Genomic DNA, 24,284 nt, shown 5'->3' with positions numbered 1-24,284 from the left:
GGAAAAAAATATCTATCTAAAATATGGCACATAAATTATATCTAATAAATCATTATTCAATTTTAGAGATAAAATTTGGATAGTTTTAATGTATTTATGAATCATCACCAAAATGTAAGGAAAACCGAATGTATAATAATACCTCCTACTAAATACATGTAATAGCATTCCATCAGTCTTACTCACTTGAGAAACAGTTCTTTTTAAGGATGCTTACCAGAAGAAACAGAGAGATTCAGGTATTGTGTTAGCATAAACCTTTCTGAACACTTACTCTCCTTTCACTAAGTGTTACTTTCTAGTTCACCACTGAAAGAATAATTTTCTAACATTAGTATAAATTTCATTGAAATCAGACTCAAAGGTCCACTTCCAGTTCTGAGTTATGCAAGTCTCCAAGCCGATTTTTGCTTAACTAGCTATCCTTGTTTCTAAACATGTTGGGCCTTCATATATGTACTTTTCTTATTATAGGCAGGGATGGATAAAAAATTTTTGGTGTCTGAAGTTTATACAATTTAGGGTACCCTATTTAGAAAAAACAATACAAAATTTTGGATACAAAATCAAGTACTAGAGACAAGTACAAGTGAGGGGCCCTTGAAGGTTAAGCTTAGTTTCCAGGTAAATTCCTTTCTCCTGATATATTAAGTATCATCCTCCCCATTTTTAATGTGAATCACTTGAGTACAAATAATTTAAGTTATCAAAGTCTTGTTTGATTACAAAGCTCATGCAACATAGATGTCAAGGTCTTGTTTGATTCCAAAGCTCATGCAACATAGACATAGGGTGGTAGAAGAGAAGAATCTGTGGACTATATAGTACTGAAAAAAGTGCTATAACAATTCTGAGGGAAGCTATATGCAGACCTTGGAGTCATCAGGATAGGCTTTCAGAGATGTGGCTTGAGATCAACTTTGAAGAATAGGTTACATTTTTTGAGGAACCTCCATGCTGTTTTCCATAATGGTTGTACCAATTCACATTCCCACCAACAGTGTGCAAGGATTCCCTTTTCTCTATATCTTCACCAATAGTTACCTTTTTTCTTTTTTATTATAGCTGTCCTAACAGGTGTAAGATGATTATCTCATTGTGGTTTTGATTTGCATTTCCCTGATGATTTGTAATGTTGAGCAACTTTTTATATACCTGTTGGTCATCTGTATATGGCCCTCGTCTTCTTTGGAAAAATATTTACTCAAGTCCTTTGCCCATTTTTAACGTAGCTACTTTTTTTTTGCTATTGAGTTATGAGTTTCTTATGTATTTTGCATATTCACTCTATCAGATATATGGTTTGCAAATACTTTCTCCCAATCTGTAGATTGCCTTTTTCATTTTGCTGATGGTTCCTTTGCTGTGCAGAAGCTTTTTATTTGGATGTAGTCCCACTTGTTTATTTTTGCTTCTGTTGCCTTTGCTTTTGGTGTCAAATCTGAAAAATCATTGTCAAGACCTATATGTCAAAGAGCTTTTCCCTGTGTTTTCTTCTGGGAGTTTTATGATTTCAGGTCTTACATTTAAGTTTAATCCATTATGAGTTGATTTTTGCATACGGTGTAAGATAATAGTTCAATTTCATTCTTTTGCATATGGATATTCAGTTTTCCCAGCACCATTTATTGAAGAGACTATCCTTTCTGCACTGAGTATTCTTCATGACTTTGTGGAAAATTAGTTGACCATTAGGTTTATTTCTGGGCGCTCTGTTCTATTTCATTTGTCTATATGTCTGTTTTTATGCTAGTACCATACTGTTTTGATGACTATAACTGTAATATAATTTGAAATTTATATTACAAGGAAGTGTGATGCTTCCAACACTGTTCTTCTTTCTCAAGATTGCTTTGGCTATTTGGGGTCTTTTATTCCATATGAATTTTAGGATTGTTTATTCCATTTCTATGAAAAATGCCATTGGAATTTTGTAGGGACTATGTTGAATCTGTCATTTTGGGTAATACGGACATTTTAGCAATTCAATTCTTCTAACTTATGAACATGGGATAGTTTTTATTTATTTGTGTCTTCAATTTCTTTCATCAATGTTTTATACTTTTCAGTGTACAGATCTTCCTATTCCTTGGTTAAATTTATTCCTAAGTATTTTTTTCTTTCTGATGCTATTGTGAGATTCTTATTTTATTTTCAGATAGATCATTACTAGTGTAAAGAAATGCAACTGTTTTTTGTATGTTGATTTTTTTTTAATCCTACAACTTTACCAAGTTTATTAGTTCAATTTTTTAAATTAATTTTTAAATATATCTTTATTGATTTCAGAGAGAGGAAGGGAGAGGGAGAGATAGAAACATCAATGATGAGAGAGAGTCATTGATCGGCTGCCTCCTGTATGTGCCTGACTGGGGATCAAGCCCACAATCCAGACAGGTGCCCTGACCAGGAATTGAACCACAATCTCTTGGATCCTAGGTTGATGCTCAACTGCTGAGCCATATCCATCCAGGGTAGTTTAATTTTTTATGTAGTCTTTAGGGTTTTCTACATATAGGACCTTGTCATCTCTAAAGAATGGTAATTTTACTTCTTTCTTTCTGATTTGGATACCTTTTATTTATTTATTTTTCTTGTCTGATTGCTCTTCCTATCATATGATCCAACAATCTCTATTTTGGGTGTATACCCAAAGGAAATGAAGTTGGTACCTTGAAGAGATATCTGCATTCCCATGTTCATTACAGCATTATTCCCAATAGCCAAGTTATGGATACAACCTGAGTGTCTGTCCGTGGGTAAATGGATAAAGGAATCATGATTTTATGTCTGTGTGTGTGTGTGTGTGTGTATGTGTATACACACACATACATATACACATATATATATATATAATCATGACTATCATTTGGCCTTCAAGGAGGAAATAGCCATTAACAACAACATAGATGAACTTGAAGGACATTGTGCTAAGTAAGACACATAAAGAAAAACACAACAGTATCTTACTTGTATGTGGGATCTAAAAAAGTCAAATATATAGAAGCAGAGAGTATAATGATAGTTTTCAGAGGTGGGAGTGGGGGAAATGGAGAGACATTGGTCAACTGGTAAAATGTTGCAATTACGTAGGATGAATAAGTCTAGAGATATAATGTATAGCATGATGACTATAGTTAATACAATATTGAATAATGGAAATTTACTAAGAGAGTAGATTGCAAGTGTTTTTACCTTAAAAAAAAAAAAAAAAAAGGTAATGTAAACCAATTAAGATATGACTTCTCTCTGGCAAGCAAGGAATTGTTGCCCTCACAATGAACAAGCTAGTAGGATATTTGCCCAGTTTGAGGTGATGAAGAGGCCTTGAGAAAGAGGTCATGAGCTTACTGCTAATAGGGCATTGTGGGATATAGAAATTAACTGGAGGGAAAAAGATAAAGCTGTGACTGCATATGTACCCCAGATTAGTAGGATAGGTCTCACTAGTTACACATATGAAGACATATATTCGTATATCCCCAAGCTCTTACATCAATTTATTTTATACCTCTTCAACTCAGATGTATAGCTACACCATGGATATCATTTCCATGCAAAGTCATGCATTTCTGAAATTTCTCTCATAGTATCACTAACTTGCCTCTTTCGTCTAATCACAGATACCAATCTTTGAGCCTCTTTCTAAACTTTAAGTCTGCAAATTTATTTGAAAGGTCAGATAGTAAACATTGTATTATTTCCTAATGGATGTCTGTGGCCATAGTCAGCCTCTCATTGTATTGTAAAAGCAGCAATAGATATTTGCAAACAATGAGGCACGACTGTGTCCTAAGAAACTTTAATTATGAAACAAGTGTCCAGTCAAGTCATATCTGTTTGTAGGACTTAAGAGTACTACCAGGGCATTTTTCTTCTAAGCTTGGAAGAAGTATACTTCCGCTGATAATCCACTGGCCATAAATCATTCACATGATCCCAATTTGATTGCAGGAGAGATTGAGAAATGTACTCCTCCTATGTGCTCAAGAGTAGAAAACAGGATTAGAGAGCTCCTAAACAGACAAAAAAGACTGATAAAAATATTAAACACAGCTGATACTTAAAAAAAAAAGTTAACTGAGGTTAAAAATTGACTAGATTTTTATAATCATTCAAAAAACATTTATACTTGTTCTGGAGGAATAGATCTAAATATTGTATTGCCTCAATCTTATATAATTTGGAGGACCCTCTTTAGAAAAAAGAGTGGGGGATCCTGAGTCCTTGACTGCAACTCCCTCTGTAAATTTTAATGCACTGACTGTGCACCAAGGCTAGTGTAGGGAGAGGTCTGACAGGCAAAACCTTGTAATTGCCTATTATTGAGTCTGAAAGATCACACATAGGATCTGGTTTGGACTCAGACTCCTACTTGTATTATAATTAAAAATCTCTTAAACAATAGGAGTATAAAACATGTTAAATAAATTGAAGGAAAATCAGACCAGCCCCAAGCTTCTCAACAGCCTTCAGTGCCAGAGGACAAGGTATCAGTAGAGCAATAGCTACAAAATTTGTAGGCAAAAATTCTATTTTTAACAAAGTTTTTATTTATGTGTAAAGATAATAGCAAAAACAATTTGAGAAACACAAGTATTCATAAAATTATTTCCTGACCTTACAAACAAATGATTTGAAAATCTATTTCAGACAACTAAAAGAAAATCAAACAAAATAACTCAAGATTGGTAGAAGGACACTTCAAGTAGGTAAAATAAATAAGTTTGGGGAGGTTCTACCTATTTTGCCTTTCATGGATCATGTGATTGGGTTAAGTCTAAGCACTCTTTGCTTAATCTAGTTCCCAAAGACTTTATTGTGTTGTTGTTGTTGTTTTTTCTTTAATCAATTTTGAGTTCATTTTTGTGTATAGTTTAGGTCAAGGCTCTTTTTGCTTTTTTAAGATAAAATTTAAAAAATTTCCCATGGATATTTTCAATAGCCATAAATGGAATTTTGATAAGTGTGCAAAAGATAGGCACTCTAAAAGGGGTAGTTGGGCCCTGGCTGGTGTGGCTCAGTCAGTTAAGCATCACACTGGAAGGGCATGGGTTTGATTTCCGTTAGGGGCACATACCTAAGTTGCGGGTTCAATCCTCGGTAGGGGTGCATACACGAGGCAATGATCAATGTGTCTCTCTCACATCAATGTGTCTCACATAGATGTTTCTCTCTCTCTTTCCCTTTCTCCTCTCTAAAAATCAATTCAAATAAGTAAATAGGTAGTTGGAAAACAAATGTAATTCAACATTTACACTTTTGGGGATTTATCCAAATCATAGATATGTACAAAATTTACATAGAATAGTGGTGACTAAAATGTTATTACAGGAAAGGACTGGAAACATTCGAAATGTCCAGCATTAGGATGACTGATTAATAGAATAAATCAAAATTAGAATTATATGTTGTCATGAAAAAATGTTCACAGTATATTAAGAAAAAAAATAGATTACAAAACAATATGTACAGTATTAATAATATGAAGATTATTTTTATATTAAGTGATTTTTATTCTCTCTTTTGTATTTTTTCCTAAAAGTCCCAACAATATTCAATGTTACCAATGTTGAGAGTTTATTGTAAATAAAGCATTTTTGTTGTAGTTACTATTTTGAGTTTTATTACTGTCTTAATTAGTTTTTCTTTCATGACTTGAAAAATATTACAGTATTTTAAAGTTGTTTTTATGAAGAGGAAAGTACTTTTATCCCAGCAGGCTGCATCCCTGACTTTGTAATGAAAATTACTTAGAAATACATTTACTTAAATATATATAAATACACACACATATATGCATACATATGTAATTTTAATTATAAAATCAATCCTCCTAACTGTACTGTGATCACAGATTTTTTTAATCACTAAACTTTAAGAAGGAAAAAAGATACGACAAATTGTTCCTGGTGGTGGTTTTTAGGTGAAGTGAATCTAACCCTGCAGTTTCTTACTTAGGACAGCTTAAGGCTTATTATTAAAACTACCTACCTTTATTACCTTTTAAAAACATTCTTTTTCTTACTTTATTCAAACTGAGTCACTTATGGGGATTCTAAGATGGTGACAGATTAAGTGGAAGTTGCACTGAAACTCTCCCAGGACCAAACTGGAATTACAACTTAAATATAGAAAAACCATACTGAATAATTAACTGAAGACCAGCAGAAGAGCACCCTCTTAACCAAAGACTTAAAGTGAAGACTACCTAGAGACTGGGAGGAAATGTGGAGGCACAAGAGGGCTGGCTGGGCTCCCACAGGCAGCAGCTGAAGGTCTGGAGGGATATCTCAGCTGTGGGGTTTCCCACTGAGAACTCGGGTCTAAACCCCAAGCTGGGCTCCCCAGCCCAGAGCACCAGAACTGAGAAAGGTGCCCACATAACATCTGGCTGTGAAAAGCAGCAGGATTTCTCTCTGTCAGGGAGAGACTGCTGAAAATGCAGGCACCCTCTTAAAGGGCCAATGCACAAAATTTCATGTGCAGCCACTCAACTTGGGCTCCTCTGGAGGGAGGGCAGAGTAGACTAAAGCTGTGTGAGGAGAGTCTAGGGATGCTGGCTCTGGGGATAGAGCTCAGAGGGCAACCATCTGGATTCCTATGCTGAGTCATTCCCCCATATGGCAGAGGACATCTTTCTCAGGCAGACTTTTGCCAGCCAGGCAGCTTTTGCCTGGGGTGGGGGAAGCAATTACCCCACCCATTGGAAAACCTCTCACCCCACCCTGTGGAGTTTATGCCTTGCTGTAGTCTACAGCCTGAGGCTCATTAAGAGACTCATATTAATCAGCCTGCAGGCAGAGGTGGACCTCTGGGTGCTTTGAGTCTTTGCCTGACCTGCTTCTGGACCTGCACCTTGGAAAAGCAGACTTTAGTGGTGCAGCCACTTTGGAAAACAGTCTGACAGTTCCTCAGCAAATTAAACATAGAGGTATATGAACCAGCAATTTCACTCCTAGTTATATATACCCCAGAGAAATGAAAACATATATCCACACAAAAACTTATACATGAATGTTCATAGTATTATTTATAATAGCTGAAAAGTGGAAACAAATCAAATGTTCATCAGTTGATAAGTAAACAAAATATGGTGTATCCATACAGCGGAATATTATTCAGCAATAAGAATAAATGAAGTGCTTATGGATGAAACTTGAAAATATGCTAAGTGAAAAAAAGGCAGTCATGAAGAACAGTATATTATATGATCCATTTATATGAAATGCCCAAGTAGGCAAATCTATAGAGACAAAAAATAGATTAGTGGTTGCCTAGGGCTGAGGAGGGGATAAATAAGGTTTGGGATATGATAGTTAAGGTGTGGAATTTCTTTTTAGGGTAAAAGAAAATTTTCTATAATTGATTGTGGAGGTGGATGTACAACTCTGTGAATCTACTAAAAGCCATTTAATTGTACACTGTGAGTGATTGTATGGTATGTGAGTTGTATTTCAATAAAGCTGTTTTTAAAAAAATCTGGTCATTCTTTTGTAAGACAATTTAAGCTTTGTGAGAGAATAGCCATACATACAAAATATATTAGTATAATTTGACACTGTTTTCAGCTGGCATTTCAATAATTGGTGTTAGAAAAGTACTTTTGAAATGTTTTAAAAGGCAATTTTCATATTTTGGACAGATAAAAGTCATTTATTTTTAATTCAATATTACCAGCAGTATAGCCACAGATATTAGAATCATTTGACATTTAAAGTAGAAAAATGTAGCTAGAATTTACCCTTAATATGAAGTCTAACTAAGAAAGGGAAGCTGCATTTGGAAGCACACTTGATTGTGATCTAAGATAGTACTGGTTGGTTACTAAATATTAGTGTCATATGGATCACTATTGTTTCACCAATTTTATAGGCAAAATCATTGTCTTCTGTCACTTATCTCAAATCTCAGTTAAATATTGATTTTCAGAGTGTGAAGAGGAAGGTTACACGTAATTTAGGACTAATTTAAGGTAAATTCTTTACCTCTTCTGCCCAAGTAAGAAAGCTGCATAGAGAAAAATCTGGTGGCTTTGTTAAGATCTGTGACTATGAGAGGCTTTGTAGTGGGTGATTTTGGCCGTTGATCCTAACTTAATCCAGAATGGCTACTGTGATGTCTGTGGATAAGAAAAGGGAGAACCAGGTACCTCCGAAGGCCCTGCTGATGCTGGGCCCAGGGCCTTTCAAAGCTTTAGGTGAAATATCTCAGGTTTCAACACCACATGTTGGCAAAATGTTTGATGCTTCATCAGCCTTACCTAAAGTTCCCAGAAAGCCTTTGGGAACTGTGAACAGAGCTATAGAAAAGTCAGTACAGTGGACCTCTCAAACAGAAACAGACAACCTCCTCTGCCAAAAAGGTGACCAAGAAGACTGCTAAAGTCAAAAACTCTGTACTTACCTTGGATGACACCTATCCAGAAACAAAAATTAACTCCCTTCAGTCCTCTAGATTTTGAGAGTTTCCACCTGCCTGAAGAACACCAGATTGCACAGCTCCCCTTGAATGGAGTGCCTCTCATGATCCTTGATGAGGAGAGGAAACTTGAGAGCTGTTACACCTCGGCCCCCCTTCACCTCTGGAGATGCCCTCTCCACTGTGGGAGTCTAATCCATTGCAGTCTCCCTCAAGCATTCTGTGGATTGTTGAATTGCCATTTGTTTGCTATGACTTAGAGATTTAAGTTTCTTAGTGGTTTATAGTTTGTGTGTATATAATAATAGTTTATTAATAAAGAAATTCTTTAACAGATACTTCTTTAAAGAAAGAACTGGGACTATGATAAGGAACTTGAAAATGAAGAGTCTTGATATAACAAATCCTTTATAAGTTTGAGCTTTTTATTGTTCTGAATGGGGAAATGAATTGAGCAAAAGTTTCCACATTTCACTTATTTTTATCTCAAGTTATAATAATAAGTACAAATGTATAAACCAAATATTCTAGGAAATAATTATTTATTTTAAGGTTAAATAAGTTAACAATTAGTGGATGTTTAAGTGGCAAAATACAGTATTTTATATAGTGTTAATATATCAGAGCACTTTTATTAAATTGGATCAAATGCAAAATAGCTTTACTTTTCACTATATGATCTTTTATTAAAAAATAGGTTTAATCTTTATTGTTGAAAGTATTACAGATGTCCCCTTTTTTTTCCCTGTTGATCCCCTCAACCCTGCTTCTGCCTCTTCTCAACCCTTCTCCACACTATCATTTGTCTATGGGCTATGCATATATGCATATAAGGTCTTTGATTAATTTCTTCCAGCCCGCCCCCCCATCCCTCTGAAATAAGCCAGTCTGTTGCATGTTTCAGTGTCTCTGTATCTGTTTTGTTCATCAGTTTATTTTCATCATTAGATTCCACATATAAGTGAGATCATGTGATACTTGTCTTTCTCTGACTGGCTTATTTCCCTTAGCATAATACACTCCAGGTATACAATTTTTTCACTCAGTTTTGAAATTATATGGACAGTCATAATCCAGAAGAGTTCTACAAATATTTCTACCATTAGAGTCCAGAAAGATTTTCATTAGTGTTGCTTATATTTTAAACATAACTGCAATCAGAATAACAGGTTAAAATGCAGGCTTTTCTAAATAGAGCAAAAATTACTAATGATTGAGTATATATTGCCTTTCCCTTTCCCAAGTCCATTAAAAACATTTCACTTGCCATCTTCCCTTCCCTTGACTTGAACAGCTTTAAGGCAGAAGCAATTTGGGGACTCTTGAGGTCAGGTGGGGAGGGAAGAAAAAGGGGGGTAATTTTTCTGGAAGTTTTACTGGAGAGGGAATCTGGTGAAACTGGAGTGTGAGGGAAGTACTTAGGAGAAATAAGGATTTTTAAAAGTATTGTTCAAAAAATGATAATAAAGAAGTTATTTTGAAGTTTGTTTCAGTTGCCATTGGGTTCCTCTAGGCACAACACAGCTTGAAATGAGACAGCATAGGTCGAAGATTTAATAATACTGGGAATTGTCAAAAGTTTTATATCAATTGAAATGGGAATGTGGGGGCAGAGAGAACAATCTAATCTGGAAGTGGTAGATATTGCCACAAGGTGACATTCATTGTTTTTTTTTGCTGATCAAGATATGCTATTTTATTCTTGTTAAGGAATAAGTGATGTAACTGATTGATGACCCACCACTTTCTATCATATGAATAGCAATTACTTTTTTTTCTTTTCTAGGGCATTGAACTGTATGTTGGCTTGGGGGAAGGGAACATAGGAAGGATAGGGAATAAAATTCGACTCAGGATGTCGTTCCTATATAAAACAAACTCGGCAAATCTGTTTTCTTGTCCTGTCATATATCGGACTTTTAGCCACAGTGATAGCATTTTCTCTAAGTGAAAATGTAGGACACAGTCATTAAAGTAACCAGATGTCAGATCAGTTCTTCAGAATTTTAAGATCAGTCAACATAGTCATTTTTTTTTCTCTCTTAACGTAACCTATTGTTTTAGCACTCAAAATTAAATTTATCAAGCTACAACAGGTAAAAAGAGTCCTGGAGTAATCCTTGACATAGTAACTTGTAAGAGAATGGTCTTTATTATTATTTGTATATGTAGTATAACCATTACATGCTGTTTCTGTATATAAATTCTCACAAGGGAAAGGGAAAAGCAATTTTTATAGGCTGTCAATGATACCTCATAGATTTTTTTAAAGAAACATTTTTTATTTGACTGGACTTTTCATTATCAACATTTCTGACATCATCTAGCTTAAAACACCCGATATTTACTTTAGAGCAGGATTGATTAGTTATGTAGGAAAACTGGTCTCTTGGGGCTCTTCAGATGGAACCTACCATGTAAGGCTAATCTTTTATATAGATTAGAAAGATGGATCATCATGTTTTTGTTTTCATTCTATGGAAGCAGAAATTGGAAAAGTAAATTGAAAATGTAGAGTTGGTAAAGACTAATTTAGTTCTGCTTTTTATTGGTAATATGACCTTTTACTATCATTAACACTCAAATTACTTCATGAACAAAATGAAATCTCAGAGTTCGTAATTAAGATAGTTCAGAATTATGTCCACAGCTTGAATACTGGAAAAATCCATTAGTGGAAACTAAGTATCTGTGCATTATTTTCTTGCAGGGAACAAATCACAAGACAGTGGCATAGCTGAGATGGAAGAACTTCCTGTACCACATAACATCAAAATAAGCAACATTACCTGTGACTCATTCAAGATTTCATGGGACATGGATTCAAAATCAAAGGACCGTATTACACACTATTTCATTGACCTCAACAAGAAAGAGAACAAGAACTCCAATAAATTTAAACACAAGGTAGAATCTTAACACACTTATATTTGCATCTTAAAACTTTCAAAGTATGAGGACATCTTGAAAGAAAGAATAATGTTCCATTAATTACTTACATATGATGCATTTGACATTGGGAAGAATAAAAATTATATGTCATTTAAAAACCCGTCCCTCTAAGAAATTTTGTAAGAAAATAAAATGCCAAGTACTGTTAAATCCAATTTTTCTCAAAAAAGGTAAAATTATGACTCACACAGACATAAAAATGAACGTGTTAAAGATTTTATTTCACTCATTGATGAGGTAACTGATAAGATATTACTACCAGTTCAAAAAGCAATCCAAAAAAAGACACAGTTATAAATCAGGATATTGAAATAAATATGTAAGTGGAAGCAAAACTGTTTTGGGTTGGAGGAGGGAGCAAGGGTAGGAGGAGAGGGTTGTCCCTCCCACTGAACAAAATTTATTTGCATGTATTTAGGCAAAAATAACTGAATTGTTATAAACTATCTACAAGTTACAGAGTTGTAAAATAGCTTCCACAGACTCAGAAGAAGAGATAGCCAGCAGGGTGTGATATGGGTAATGCATAGTTTTCCATTGAAGCCCACATTTTTCCCTATAGTAGCTGCCAAAAGAAGAATGCAATAGAGCTTATAAACTTGAGTGTTTGCTAAAATACTTCAGGGCTAAAAATGTTTTATGTAGTCTTTTGTTTTGTGGTTTGAGAATGAAAATTAGCCTTTAGTTGATTTAGAGATGTAATACTTCTCTGATATTTATTCTCATACTTAACACATATCTTTTCTATTCCACATCTCCCTTCAGAAGTAGTTATAGAAAAAAGGGTAGTTACCTGGTTTAAGTACTCTTTCTTATGTTTCAGTAATTTCACTGATGATGGTCTGTTTTTTTATATTGATACTATTTAATTTGACACATCTTTTGAAAGTACTATATTATTTTGCCTGGAAATTTTGCATTTTACTAGATGTACAGTTATACATACTAACAATAAGTTAGGATTATACATACAGGTAAGTGTGAGAGAGAACAGGATTGGTAAGTCATTTTACTGTGTTCCAGTTTTGATCGTGCTTCCTAGTGATGCATATTCTCTTTGCTGACTTTGCCTTCTTGAAGTAGCTTTGACTACTTATCATTAAATGATGTCAGGATTTTACCCCTTTCTTCATGCCACACTTAGAATACCATACCTTTGGAAGAGTGGCAGATACTTAGTTAGCAGGTTTAATTACCGTATTGGTCATTTAGAAATACCTAATCCTGTTACACATAGGCTCCATACTTGAATACAAATGAAGCAAGTGTTGTTACTTCATTTGTATGTAAAAATGATTCATTCATTTTAAAATTTCTATTTTAAAAATACTCTCTCCCCTTACATATATATTTAGTAATGGGCCTACTTATAAAACTTGAGTAGTATAAATTAAGCAAATATTTTAAAATACTAAATCTATTGAATTTTATTTCATGTTCCTGTTTTATCATTTAGTAGTTGAATCTTGTTTTAAGGAACATATATAAGAAATGTACAGAGAACAACATTATACTAGAAGTCAAGAAAACTAAAATCTAAGTACATTTATACTATATGATCAAGTTGGACCTCAGTGTTTATATCTGGAAACCAGATTTGAATATAATAATGCTTAAATGTCTTTAAACAGGAAAATTCTATCATTATCTGGGAATTTAATAAGTTCCACTGCATTGTTTACAATTAATTCAAGTTATACTGCTAAATTATTTTCTTCCTCCCTTCCTTCACTTCTTCCCTACCACCCTCCCTCCCTGGTTCCTTCCCTCCCTTCTTCTCTCCCTTCTCTTCTTCCCTCCCTCCCTTCCCCCCTTCCTTCCTTAGGATGTTCCAACAAAATTAGTGGCAAAAGCTGTTCCCTTGCCAATGACTGTCCGTGGGCATTGGTTTCTGAGCCCAAGAACGGAGTATACAGTAGCAGTGCAGACTGCCTCAAAACAAGTTGATGGTGATTATGTCGTGTCTGAATGGAGTGAAATTATAGAATTCTGCACAGCAGGTAAGAGAAGAAAACATCTTTAATAATTCGTGTAAAGCTAATTACAGGAAAATATTTCTGTTTTGTAATTATAAGGTGATATGTATCATAGAGGTCATTGTTGCATTACCAGTAACATTGTGTAACAGAGCAAACTGTACTGTATAGATTGGAAGGAGCTGAGGTTCTCAACAAAAGCTGGACAATGGCATTAAATTACTTCTTTGCTACATGCATAGTTTGATTTTTCAAAGTAAAAGCATTGCAAATAAAAATTGATGCTGTTTGAAAATACACTCAGCATATTTTGTGGAAGAGCTTTTTTTTTCCTTCCTTTTTTAATTTATTTTTTATTTCCCCAAGTATTGAAAGGAAGCAGCAGCAAGAAACCTCTCATTTAGGGGAAAAGAGGCAGATCTCAATGACTGTACCTAAGCAGAAATGTTACTAGATTTTTTCCCTTGAGTGCCGCAAATCTTTCTCTAGACTAGTGTCTTGTGTGTATGCACGTGTGCCCCTTTGCTTCATTAGAAAATACCTCATAGCTATTTGGCATTGGGATATCTGATGTGGAGAGCTCATCCCCTTTGATCTTGAACTGTACCTTAAATATTCTATTATATTGGAAATGTTACCATTCATCTCATTCCTTTATCTAATTGTTTATTAATTCAATCAAGAAACATTTATTGAGCATTTAAATAGATGTTGAAGGGATACACCTGTCATCCTCTCCTTTTGTCTCTCAGAATGGTGCTGTGTTTCCTCTTTGTCTAGGTGATTGTTTCCTAAAAGAATTTTAGGGAGAGGAGTGTTTAAAGGAGCTTGTGGAAAAAGTCTTAAAAACAATTTGCCTCACCTGTTGTGGGTTGCTTAGCAACTTCTCTCAGCTGAGGCATCTTTCAAATAAATCGGCTTTTTGCCCCCCAGCCTAATACTTGCATTATTTTACACTGAGTATAAAACTTCTGTATATATGCTGAATGGATGAAATTTAATTCTATGTTATTTTGATTTTATTTTTAACCCTTGTTTATTCTATGAGGAAAGTTGCTAAAGATTACAACATTCTTGGTTGCTAAAGATTTCAATGTTTGAGAGCAAGGAAAATATCTCTCTGGTACCGTATTTCTTCCTAAGATGTCATTGATTGTAAGAAAAAATACTGCCAATTAAACTATGAAGTAGTGTTATATTTATTGTGAGATTCATGTCAGAGATGCTAAAATGTTTTTAAAAATACATTTTAGAATAGATGAAATATGGTATTGATCATAGACCAGTAATCAGTAAGGAAATAGCTAAAGACTTCTATATTGTGTTAATAGTAAGTAAAGAATTCTCATTGACATAACTTTTACCTATATTTGCTGTGTCATGTTGGAATTAATATATCTCCTCAATTTCCCCCCCGAGTTAAAATTCCTCTTTGGAATCTCCCTTGTGTCTACTTCTCTTAACTGCATTTCTTTCCACTTACTTTAACTGTGCCTTCCCAGGGAGATTTATTTTTTTTAATCCTCACCCAAGGATATTTTTCCATGGCTTTTCAGAGAGTGGAAAGGAGAGAGAGAGAGAAACATCAATGGGAGAGAGAGACATCGATTGGTTGCCTCCTGCACGCACCCCAGCTGGGGATCGAGCCTGCAGCTGAGGTATGTGCTCTTGGCCAGAATCAAACCCAGGACCCTTCAGTTTGAGGGCCGATGCTCTAACCACTGAGCCAAACCAGCTACGGCCCCAGGGAGATTTAATTTAAGTGGACACGGTAAGACACACACACATTCTCTTTGAATTGTTTGAATTCATGCTATTTTACATAAGACTGCAATAAACTGTATCATACATAGTATTTGTCCATTACAAAGAACTATAATTTACCATTTGACATTAGGGGAAGGTGTGAAACATTTTTTCTTAATTTTAAGGAAAACCTTTGACATTTATAGTTCAGAAATTATCTTTCTATATCATCTATCAATCGATACACATTTACTCTCCTCTACAGTCTATTTAACTATATGAGTGTTTTATTTCTATGTATGTGAAGGAAAATCTTATGTCTTCTTTTGTTTAGAGTGATCTCCCTGTTGTTCTTTTAGCTATGCCCCATAATTATTCTAAAGAAGTTATGGGGTAAATAATAAGGAAAATGCCAGCTTTTAAATGTGCCACAAAATTTTTCTATAATTTATTTTGCACGTTTATTTCCATGAGTAAAATGTAAGAGGAACTTAAACTGTTCAAAGCTTCTATCAGTTTATCAAAAATAATTCAGAAACTGTTTCACCTAAGCTTTATTGACAACCTCCACTCTGGAAATTTTGAGAAAGCTGTTTTATATAAATTATCTTTTAATCTGGACATCTCATTTACTCAACATTTATTGAGCACATAATGTGTGCTATGCACTGTGCGAAGTTTTGGAAATAAAATAGAATGCCACAGACTAGTCTACGTTTAGCCTAGTCTATGACAGATAAAACCTGTGCTTACCCCATAATAAGTCATAGTTGTCTGTATATTTATCTCCTCCCTTAGACTGTGAGTTCTTTGAGGAGAAAAATAAAACATTTTTATCTTTTAATGTGATCATCTAATTTACGTGGCACCTTGTACATCACATGTTCTGATCTAAATGTTGAGTCAGCGAAGCAGTGAGTAAATAAATCATGAGCAATTCAACTAGGCTGCTTTTATTTGGAAAGTCTTATAATCTTTATAGATGAAAATTTCTGCTCACCTTCTGGTATAGGCATTTGACAATAATTCTCAAATTCAGAACAAAAAGTTGGGAAAAAGATCAGGTTACTTTTGAAAGATGCTTTAGACTTTCAGAGAGTCTTGTGCACCCTAAAACCATCAACTAAAAACCAGAGACCTAGCCTCTCAAATACTAACCATATAAACATTGGGAAAATCATTAAGCTGTGACAAGCCGCAATTTATGCATCATTAAAATGGCCATATTTAATCTGCCTTGCCAACCTCATAGATTTAGGGAGTAAATTAAATAAGCATTATTCTACTCCTTTAAGTTCTATTTGCTGTTTATTTCAGATTATAAGCTTTTTAAATTCAGTTTACCAGCTGATTGAAGAAAAGCTTACAGGGTGCTGATTGACATTACTTGAGTTATGCAGAGCCTATATTCTTTAACGTTTTTGTTTCAGGATGTTTCAAAGCATGAAAAAATGCACGAGAATTCTAAAAAACAACTGTAAACCATAACAAAAATATTTTTGTAGGAAGAAAAATGCGCCAAAGACAATTATTTTCATTGTTAAATGTAATTTCCTATTAAGATGAATTTCCTAAAGGTGAATTTTAATAATCTTCAATTTATTAAGTATGCAGTTGGTACTTTCCGTAATATCTTTTTTCCACTGCCACTTATCCCCTCTGTGCCTTTCCACCTCCACCTACCTGCCTCTCCCCCTTGCAATCACCACACTGTTGTCCATTCCCATGAGGTGTTTTTTTTTTTTTGCTCACTCCCTTCACTCCCCAACAACCCCCTACCAGAGCTGTCTGCCTGCTCTCTATGAGTCTGTAACATTTTTAATAACAGACTTTGTTATTTTCAGACTATTCAAAAGTTCATCTAACACAACTGTTGGAGAAGGCCGAAGTGATTGCAGGACGGATGCTAAAATTTTCTGTTTTTTATCGTAACCAGCACAAAGAATATTTTGACTATATTCGGTAAGGATCATACACACACACACTTGTTTTATTAAATGACATTCCAAATTCTAGGCTTAGGTTTTCCTTGAGTCTAATTCAGGGAAATAGCAATTTAGTTTTCTTTTCAAAATGGTTCATTATACTGATTTTATTTCCTAGAATAATTAAGTAGAAGTCAGATCATGGGAATTTTCCCACTTCATTTCAATTCCTTTCCATAATCACTTGTAATGCCTATTCCTGTCTATTTGAGTGAAAGCTCTTAAACCTCCAGGATTTAGATTGATGAGCACTTCATGTACACATTCCTCTAATTCTCAGTAACTCAATGCCTCTGTCTCATATCAACTACTAAATTTTCTCTTCTGTGGGTTTCTTTAAACATTGAAAATGAGAGAGCCCGGCCGGGCATGGCTTAGCGGTTGAGCGTCGACCTAGGATCCAGGCGATCAGGGTTCGATTCCCAGTCAGGGCACATGCCTGGGTTGCGGGCTGCAGCCGATCAATGACTCTCTCATCATTGATGTTTCTATCTCTCCCTCTCCCTTCCTCTCTCTGAAATCAATAAAGATATATTAAAAAAAAAAAAAGAGAATAAAAGAGTGACTATTTCCTGAAATATTATGGTGAATCAGGTGGAATTTTTAGATTTCTGCCTAAGTGGAAATTTATCAACTGTTATCTTGGATTAATTATTTATGAGGACAGTCTGTTTACTTTTTAAAAAAATATAACTATTGATTTGAGAGGGGGAGAGTAAGGGAGAGTGAACAAGCAACAGCAATATGTTGTTCCACTTATTTGTGCATTCATTGATTGATTCTTGTATGAGCCCTGACTGGGGATCAAACCTGCAACCTTTGTGTATCTGGACAACGCTCTAACCAACTGAACTACCCGGGCCGGGCTACTTTACTTTTGAATTGTAGTGTTTGGCTAGTATTTCTAAGATAGCCTATGTTTAGTCTCAGGAAGGGTTTCCAAGAATTCAAAAGAATTTTAAGAAACAGGTAGTTTTAATACTTACATCCCTATCACATTTGTAGGAGAAAATTTCAGAAGAATAAATAGATTTTTTTTTTTAAAGTGAGACTTTCTTTTAAAATGATAAATCCTATATAGGTCCTAAAACTTTGAATTTATAATTACAAATTATAATCCCTATAGTTATTTTTAAAAGCCTTAGTTTCACTTTAAACTCTAAAGGATTCTCAAATTGACGTAACTGTATATGAAAAAAGAAATTAGGAAACTTTGTTTCATACCACCCTAGCTTTTCTTAAATCAAGATCATGGTTCCAGATTTAAATCAGCTCCAAGCTGTAGAAAATGAAAAAACAAACCCAAACCTGTAGAGAGAGAGAAATGAATTTAGGCAGTCGTGTTGTTCAAATGAAGTACTTTGCAATATCATACATTTTTATATATTTTAATGGAGAAAATCATTCCTGCCTTATGTTTGAATTTCATATGAATACCAATTTTAGTTCATAACTCTTTTAGCTACTAAATTTTCTACCCTTGAATCTATATAACTTATGGTGGTTGCCATTCACTTAATTTAGATTGTACAAAATGAGAATACAACACAAATTATTATACCCATCAAAGTAGAAATGACCATATATACTTACCAAGAAAGGTATTTCTTTATATTTGTTAAGCATAAAATTTGAAAACAAACATCCACTATTGCTATTTTCTTTAATAAGAAATACAGCAATAGAAATAAATACATCTTTGGTATTAGGTTTCGATTCCTGGAATACTGTTTGTTTTAGATGGCCACTGGAGGTCAGTATTTCTCTGTTCTCTGGGTGGGCCCTGGCCTTATGTTTTTAGGTCCTTAGCTACTCTAAAATTGACTTCACCATTTCCAAAAATTCTTCCAAGAAAAAAAAGCATGAAATATACAAAAAGTTATTGTATGTATTATATATATAGTTGGTCCAATATACTAGTATGAAAAATATATTTACAAGCAAGGAAATTTATTTTTGTTGGATTTTGCCATGACAGTTGTAAGTTATGTAAATTAGTTTGTTTTTTTCTGACTAGGAAATTTATTAGGTTAAAGACTTCCAAGGTTTGCAACAGAACATCCTTACCTTATGGTCAAGGGTAGAACTTAGCCATGTATAGCTAATGTCAAAAATTCATTCTCCATGATGTGATATATGAGGAACACTTAGGCTTTTAATAGACAGTTGGCTTTTAGGCCTATCACCATTCAAATCTATAAATCAGTAGCTTTACCACTCTTGTACCAAGCATTGACCGTTTCTTTTCTCTTGTAGAGAACATCATGGGAATGCTATGCAGCCCTCTGTCAAGGATAATAGTGGTAGCCATGGCTCTCCCATCAGTGGAAAATTAGAAGGCATCTTCTTCAGCTGCAGCACTGAATTCAATACTGGGAAGCCACCCCAGGATTCACCTTATGGAAGATACAGGTTTGAGATTGCAGCAGAAAAACTTTTTAACCCCAATACTAACTTATATTTTGGGGACTTCTACTGTATGTACACTGCTTATCATTATGTGATTCTTGTTATTGCCCCTGTGGGATCACCAGGAGATGAATTTTGTAAGCAGCGTCTTCCTCAACTAAATTCCAAGGATAATAAGTTTTTGACCTGCACAGAAGAAGATGGGGTGCTGGTTTACTACCATGCCCAGGATGTCATTTTAGAAGTCATTTACACTGACCCTGTGGATCTTTCTCTGGGCACCGTGGCAGAAATCACTGGTCATCAGCTCATGAGTCTGTCTACTGCAAATGCAAAGAAAGATCCCAGCTGCAAAACCTGTAATATCAGTGTTGGACGTTAATGCCCACTTTTCTTACTCTTATTCAGTCCCTTTCTTTCCCTTAGGAGCATTGATCCTCTGTTGTCCATTTTCATCACCAGATGTTTTCCACTGAAGCATGCACATGCCGCTATCACCAAAAGCAAAATTCCACTTTTCAAATTTCCTCCAGAGCCGTTTTAGTGTTTCCTATTCCCTTCCCACTACTTTCTATGATGAAATATCCTGTTCTCCTTCTGACACTTTATTGCCTAGATGCTGCAATGTTTTTATTTTTCCTTTATGCCAAACATAACAAAACAGTTATATAAACCGCTTTAGCAAAATACAAAATAACAGCTTATAAGTGGTGTTTAAATATGCATTCATTTTAATCTACTGAACAAATATTGGGATAACTCCAAATCGCATGAAAGGGTGTAATTGCAGCATGAGTTAAATCTTGAAGCTTAGAATTGTCAGCACTTCCAACTTGTTGTTTGACAGTGTTATTTATGTTATTTATATTAGCTAACAGGAAACAACTACTGTGTTTCAACATAATAAATATAATACAAAAATATTTTATTTGTATTGTATAAAATATTTACAATCATATAGAATATATAGTTACATTTTAATAGCAATTGTATACATGTCACGAAACCATTTCCCTTATCAAAGATGTAGTTTGTAAACCTCAAATAGTTGTGTATCTGTCCTGTTACAAGTAGATGACTTTAATTAAACAAATTTATGAAGGACATTATTCTGATTCATAAAAGTTACAAAATATCAGGTAAATACAGAGAAAACAATAAGCCTCTGAAATAGTCAATATTCTTCCCATCCAAACTATATGAAAACGTGAATTTGTTCAACATCATGCTTAAACATTACAGAAAATAGAAATACAAACATGGTTGGTAAAAGAGGAAATGTTGACCTTTTACTTATTTTTACAAAAGCAAAAATAATTAACGTGTTTTAGTAGAAAATAACACTAAACACTATAAAGTTGATGAAGCAAATAAAATATTCTGGCCTTTTTTACAAGGTGTCATAGCAAACAATTTTCAAATCCTTCATTTTGTAAAGAATGAAGAATAACTACAGCTCATGAGAAAGGTCTTTGACTTTACAAAGTATAGACCTTGGAACATTAAGAAAAATGCATATTCCCAATGGAAAAATAGTTATATAATCTTAGTTATAGTAAACAAAAAGATTAGCAATCATAACTATGATCACATTAGATATATACTGCAGACACTTATCTATCCAAAATACCTATTTTCAAATTTTAATACAATATTTTATTTTAATATAAACATCTGTCAATTATAGACAAAGATAATTCACAAAGTACATGCTATCAGAATGAACTTTGGTAATCAGAAATGTAAAATTTCAATTAACATAAAATAATGTGCTATTTTTATATAGAAATAAAAAATTAGCAGTGACACATTCTAATATATTTTAGGGTACTGAAAGCCTAGCAGACATAAGAGACAAGGTAGTAGATTTTTTTTAATCACTTAAAAATCTATTCGGAGTTTCAAATAAATTACATTCTTACTATCTGAATTCCTTCCTACCTAAAAAGAAGAGTTTCTTTTCCTCCTCTTATTGATTTTTTTTTAAATCATGCTTTTTTCCATACATCAGCATAAGCAGTCTTTGGACACTAAACAGACTTTCCCTAACAAGCAGCCCACTGAACAAGTGGAGGCTATGTGTTATTTAGATTTGATAAAATATTAGATGGTTTCCGAAATAATTATATTAAGTTTTCTCCTTGGCATAGAGGAAGTTGAATTTTATTTTTCTAATTATACTGTTACATACTGTATTTTCCTCCCACTTAAATCGCCATCATTTATAATTACACTTCCCATCCCTTCTTAAAAACAGCTAATACTACCAACTAAAGTGCTTCAGTTTTCGGTATGTCAAAACTACTTACTCAGCAAGAATGGCAGAGGAAAACAAACTTTATCTTGGATCAAAGTGATCACAAACATTTCTTGAACTTCATATAGTTTTGGCCACATCTTGCTTGCTGATTAAGACCTCTAGTAGTCTTAGTTTGGCTTTTATGTGCTTATATTCATAGTACTCATCTGCCATGGGTATCCTGTCTTCCTTTTGTGGACTTCTGCAAAACAGAAAATACCATCTATTCGTTCACAAGGAATCAAGTCATTACAAATCCTTTCGTAATTCTTACTTGAGAAAGTACAGGGTAGCAGTTTTCACTTGGTTTTTGCATCATGTCTTTTTTACCTTCCCTTTCACTGTCATTCACTACCTCTTCCATGTGTTACATTTCTATATAATAGTACCCTCTGAAAATTTGAATGTCATAGGTGTTTTGCAAATATATAATCTAGTGCATAGGCATAACAATAGGGCAGGTGAAAAGGTCTGAGGAAAAAAACACCAGAACCTTCAAGGCATTTCTTGTCTAGTCATTCTTCTTTATCCATGTGACAGGTCCATGCCTATGCAGAATGTTCCACCTTTATAGTGATAGTTGTTAAAAATATCAAGTAAAAATACTACAAAAGTCATGCTAACTAAAATAATTGATAAATTTATGGTAACAGAAGGAAAAAAGCTCAATGACTACTTGCAAACATGAAATATTTCTAAGTTTTCTTGTAATTATATTACCTTTTTCTGCGAATGTGTAGGTGAATCATTGAGGAATTCTTTAATTTACAAGTGTAAATTTCAGTGGTTCACTTGGCACACTAATTATTCTAAGACTAGACATATGACAATGCCTAGATGTTTATACATATGCATTCTAACTTCTACATGTTCTTGCCATGTACTTTGAACAATTGGGAAACATCTATAGTTAAAACCATTTGCCTTCCCACAAAAATATGTTGCCAGGACATGTTCCCTAAAGGGCAATAATTGCTTCAGGATCTCAGAAGGCTCTTGTCTCCTTGGTTGGTAAGATGGCCAGTTGCTTTTAAGACATTTCCACCCATGACTTTGAAATACAAGGGGTAGAAAACAAATGAAATCACCACAATTGCTAATGAATATGAAAACAAGTACTCTCCAATATTAGTATGGCTGAAAAATGGGTAAATAGCAAACATTTAATGGTTTGCCATACCCCCTTCCATTTTCCTAGTACTGATAAAGATATATCTATATATCTTATAAAAAAGCTAATTCCTAAAAATGTAGTTATCTACTTGTGTTGCACCACTATACACTGTTCTGCAATTTCTAATACAGAACTCAGAACAGTACTAAAATCTCAGACAGGGTTCCTCTTAAATGTCTAAATTATATCAGAATTCCTCTGCCTCCATTCTGTATTATGGGCCAAATTTTTTATAACTGGGTGTCTAAATACCTCCTTAATTTGTGTACACATATATAAGTGAATAAATTAACTTACAGTAAAACATGAATAATCCAGTATATAACTTTCCCCTGGTCCTGCACACTCCATTTTGGCTAATAAGATTGCATTGGCCAAAATGAAAAATTTTGCTAGTATTCCCTAAAGCAGTTTTCCCCTTATACAAAATATGCTTAAAGTGTTTATTAGCATAATTCCTGACTCATAATTGTTAATAATGTCAAATCTACATGATTATTCCTTTTGCATGGTAAATATTACATGAACATTTATATTACCTTAAATTTTTTATTTTTAATTTATTTTTAAAAGTATATCTTTATTGATTTCAGAGAGAGAAAAGGAGAGGGAGAGAGAAACATCAATGATGAGAGTCATTGATCGGGCCCGCAACCCGGGCATGTGCCCTGACCAGGAATCGAACCCCGATTGCCTTGATTCAGGTCGATGCTCAAGCACTGAGCCACAACCAGCCGGGCACCTTAAATTTTTTAGTAATTCATGTGTATGGTTATTTTACCTTATGGGTAGTTAGGTCTTTCCAATAAAATGTCTTACAAAAATGACATTAAGATCCATATTTCATAGCCATTCGACTATTTGATTTGGGTTGTATTATATCACCACTTTTGCATTTGGTTTAAGTATAATACAAGAGGGCATACAACCTCAGTCAGACATAGGCTTCTCTGAAGTGGGTTCAGGACTCATGGGTGCAGTAGAATACTGTATGTGGAAAATAACTTCCCTGTATGTTAGAAGTTATGCCAAGTACCACAGCAAATCCATTAGGCAGGACTACTAGTACATTGAGAAGTTCTCAGAATCTTTAGACTCCTGGGTTCAAACAGGTAAACATGTAAATATAAAAGTTGTATGGAAATTTTATAAAGGGAAAAAATGGAAGTCGAAAAAAGAAGAAAGTATATTTTATAGTGTAAGTTTAACAGCCACATAAAATTCTCACTAGATTAGTTAACAACAGCAGAAAATTACTTTACTTGTACCAATTAATTGGAAAGGAAGATTCCAAGCAGAAAACTAAGTTGCTTACATCCGTA

General features: G+C 34.2%; 2 protein-coding genes and 1 pseudogene across 11 annotated transcripts in view; 2 read left to right on the top strand and 1 right to left on the bottom strand.

Annotated features, from left to right (window-relative positions):
* PHYHIPL (phytanoyl-CoA 2-hydroxylase interacting protein like) overlaps nucleotides 1-20,592 on the top strand; it is a 37,662-nt gene extending 17,070 nt beyond the window's left edge. The window contains exons 2-5 of the mRNA XM_081158110.1: nucleotides 11,132-11,328; nucleotides 13,199-13,373; nucleotides 16,940-17,057; nucleotides 19,337-20,592. Coding sequence (XP_081014236.1) covers nucleotides 11,132-11,328; nucleotides 13,199-13,373; nucleotides 16,940-17,057; nucleotides 19,337-19,871 — 1,025 coding nt within the window. The 3' untranslated portion in view covers nucleotides 19,872-20,592. The remainder of the gene's footprint in view (nucleotides 1-11,131; nucleotides 11,329-13,198; nucleotides 13,374-16,939; nucleotides 17,058-19,336) is intronic.
* Nucleotides 8,107-8,689, top strand: LOC308567226 (securin pseudogene; annotated as a pseudogene). The gene has a single exon. The product of its transcript is annotated as a securin pseudogene (transcript).
* FAM13C (family with sequence similarity 13 member C) overlaps nucleotides 19,017-24,284 on the bottom strand; it is a gene marked incomplete at its 3' end in the record, with an annotated part of 109,418 nt that continues 104,150 nt past the window's right edge. For 7 of the 9 annotated variants that reach the window (XM_081158109.1, XM_081158108.1, XM_081158103.1 and 4 more), the window contains one exon: nucleotides 20,398-21,990. In XM_081158109.1, the coding sequence (XP_081014235.1) occupies nucleotides 21,867-21,990 (124 nt within the window). Of the gene's footprint in view, nucleotides 19,477-20,397; nucleotides 21,991-24,284 lie in introns of those variants that run through there. The other 2 variants (XR_014000251.1, XR_014000252.1) reach the window with 2 other exon arrangements.

This window comes from Miniopterus schreibersii, assembly GCF_964146895.1.
Source record: "Miniopterus schreibersii genome assembly, chromosome: 14".
NCBI lineage: Eukaryota > Metazoa > Chordata > Mammalia > Chiroptera > Miniopteridae > Miniopterus > Miniopterus schreibersii.
This window is presented reverse-complemented; position numbering and strand designations above follow the sequence as displayed.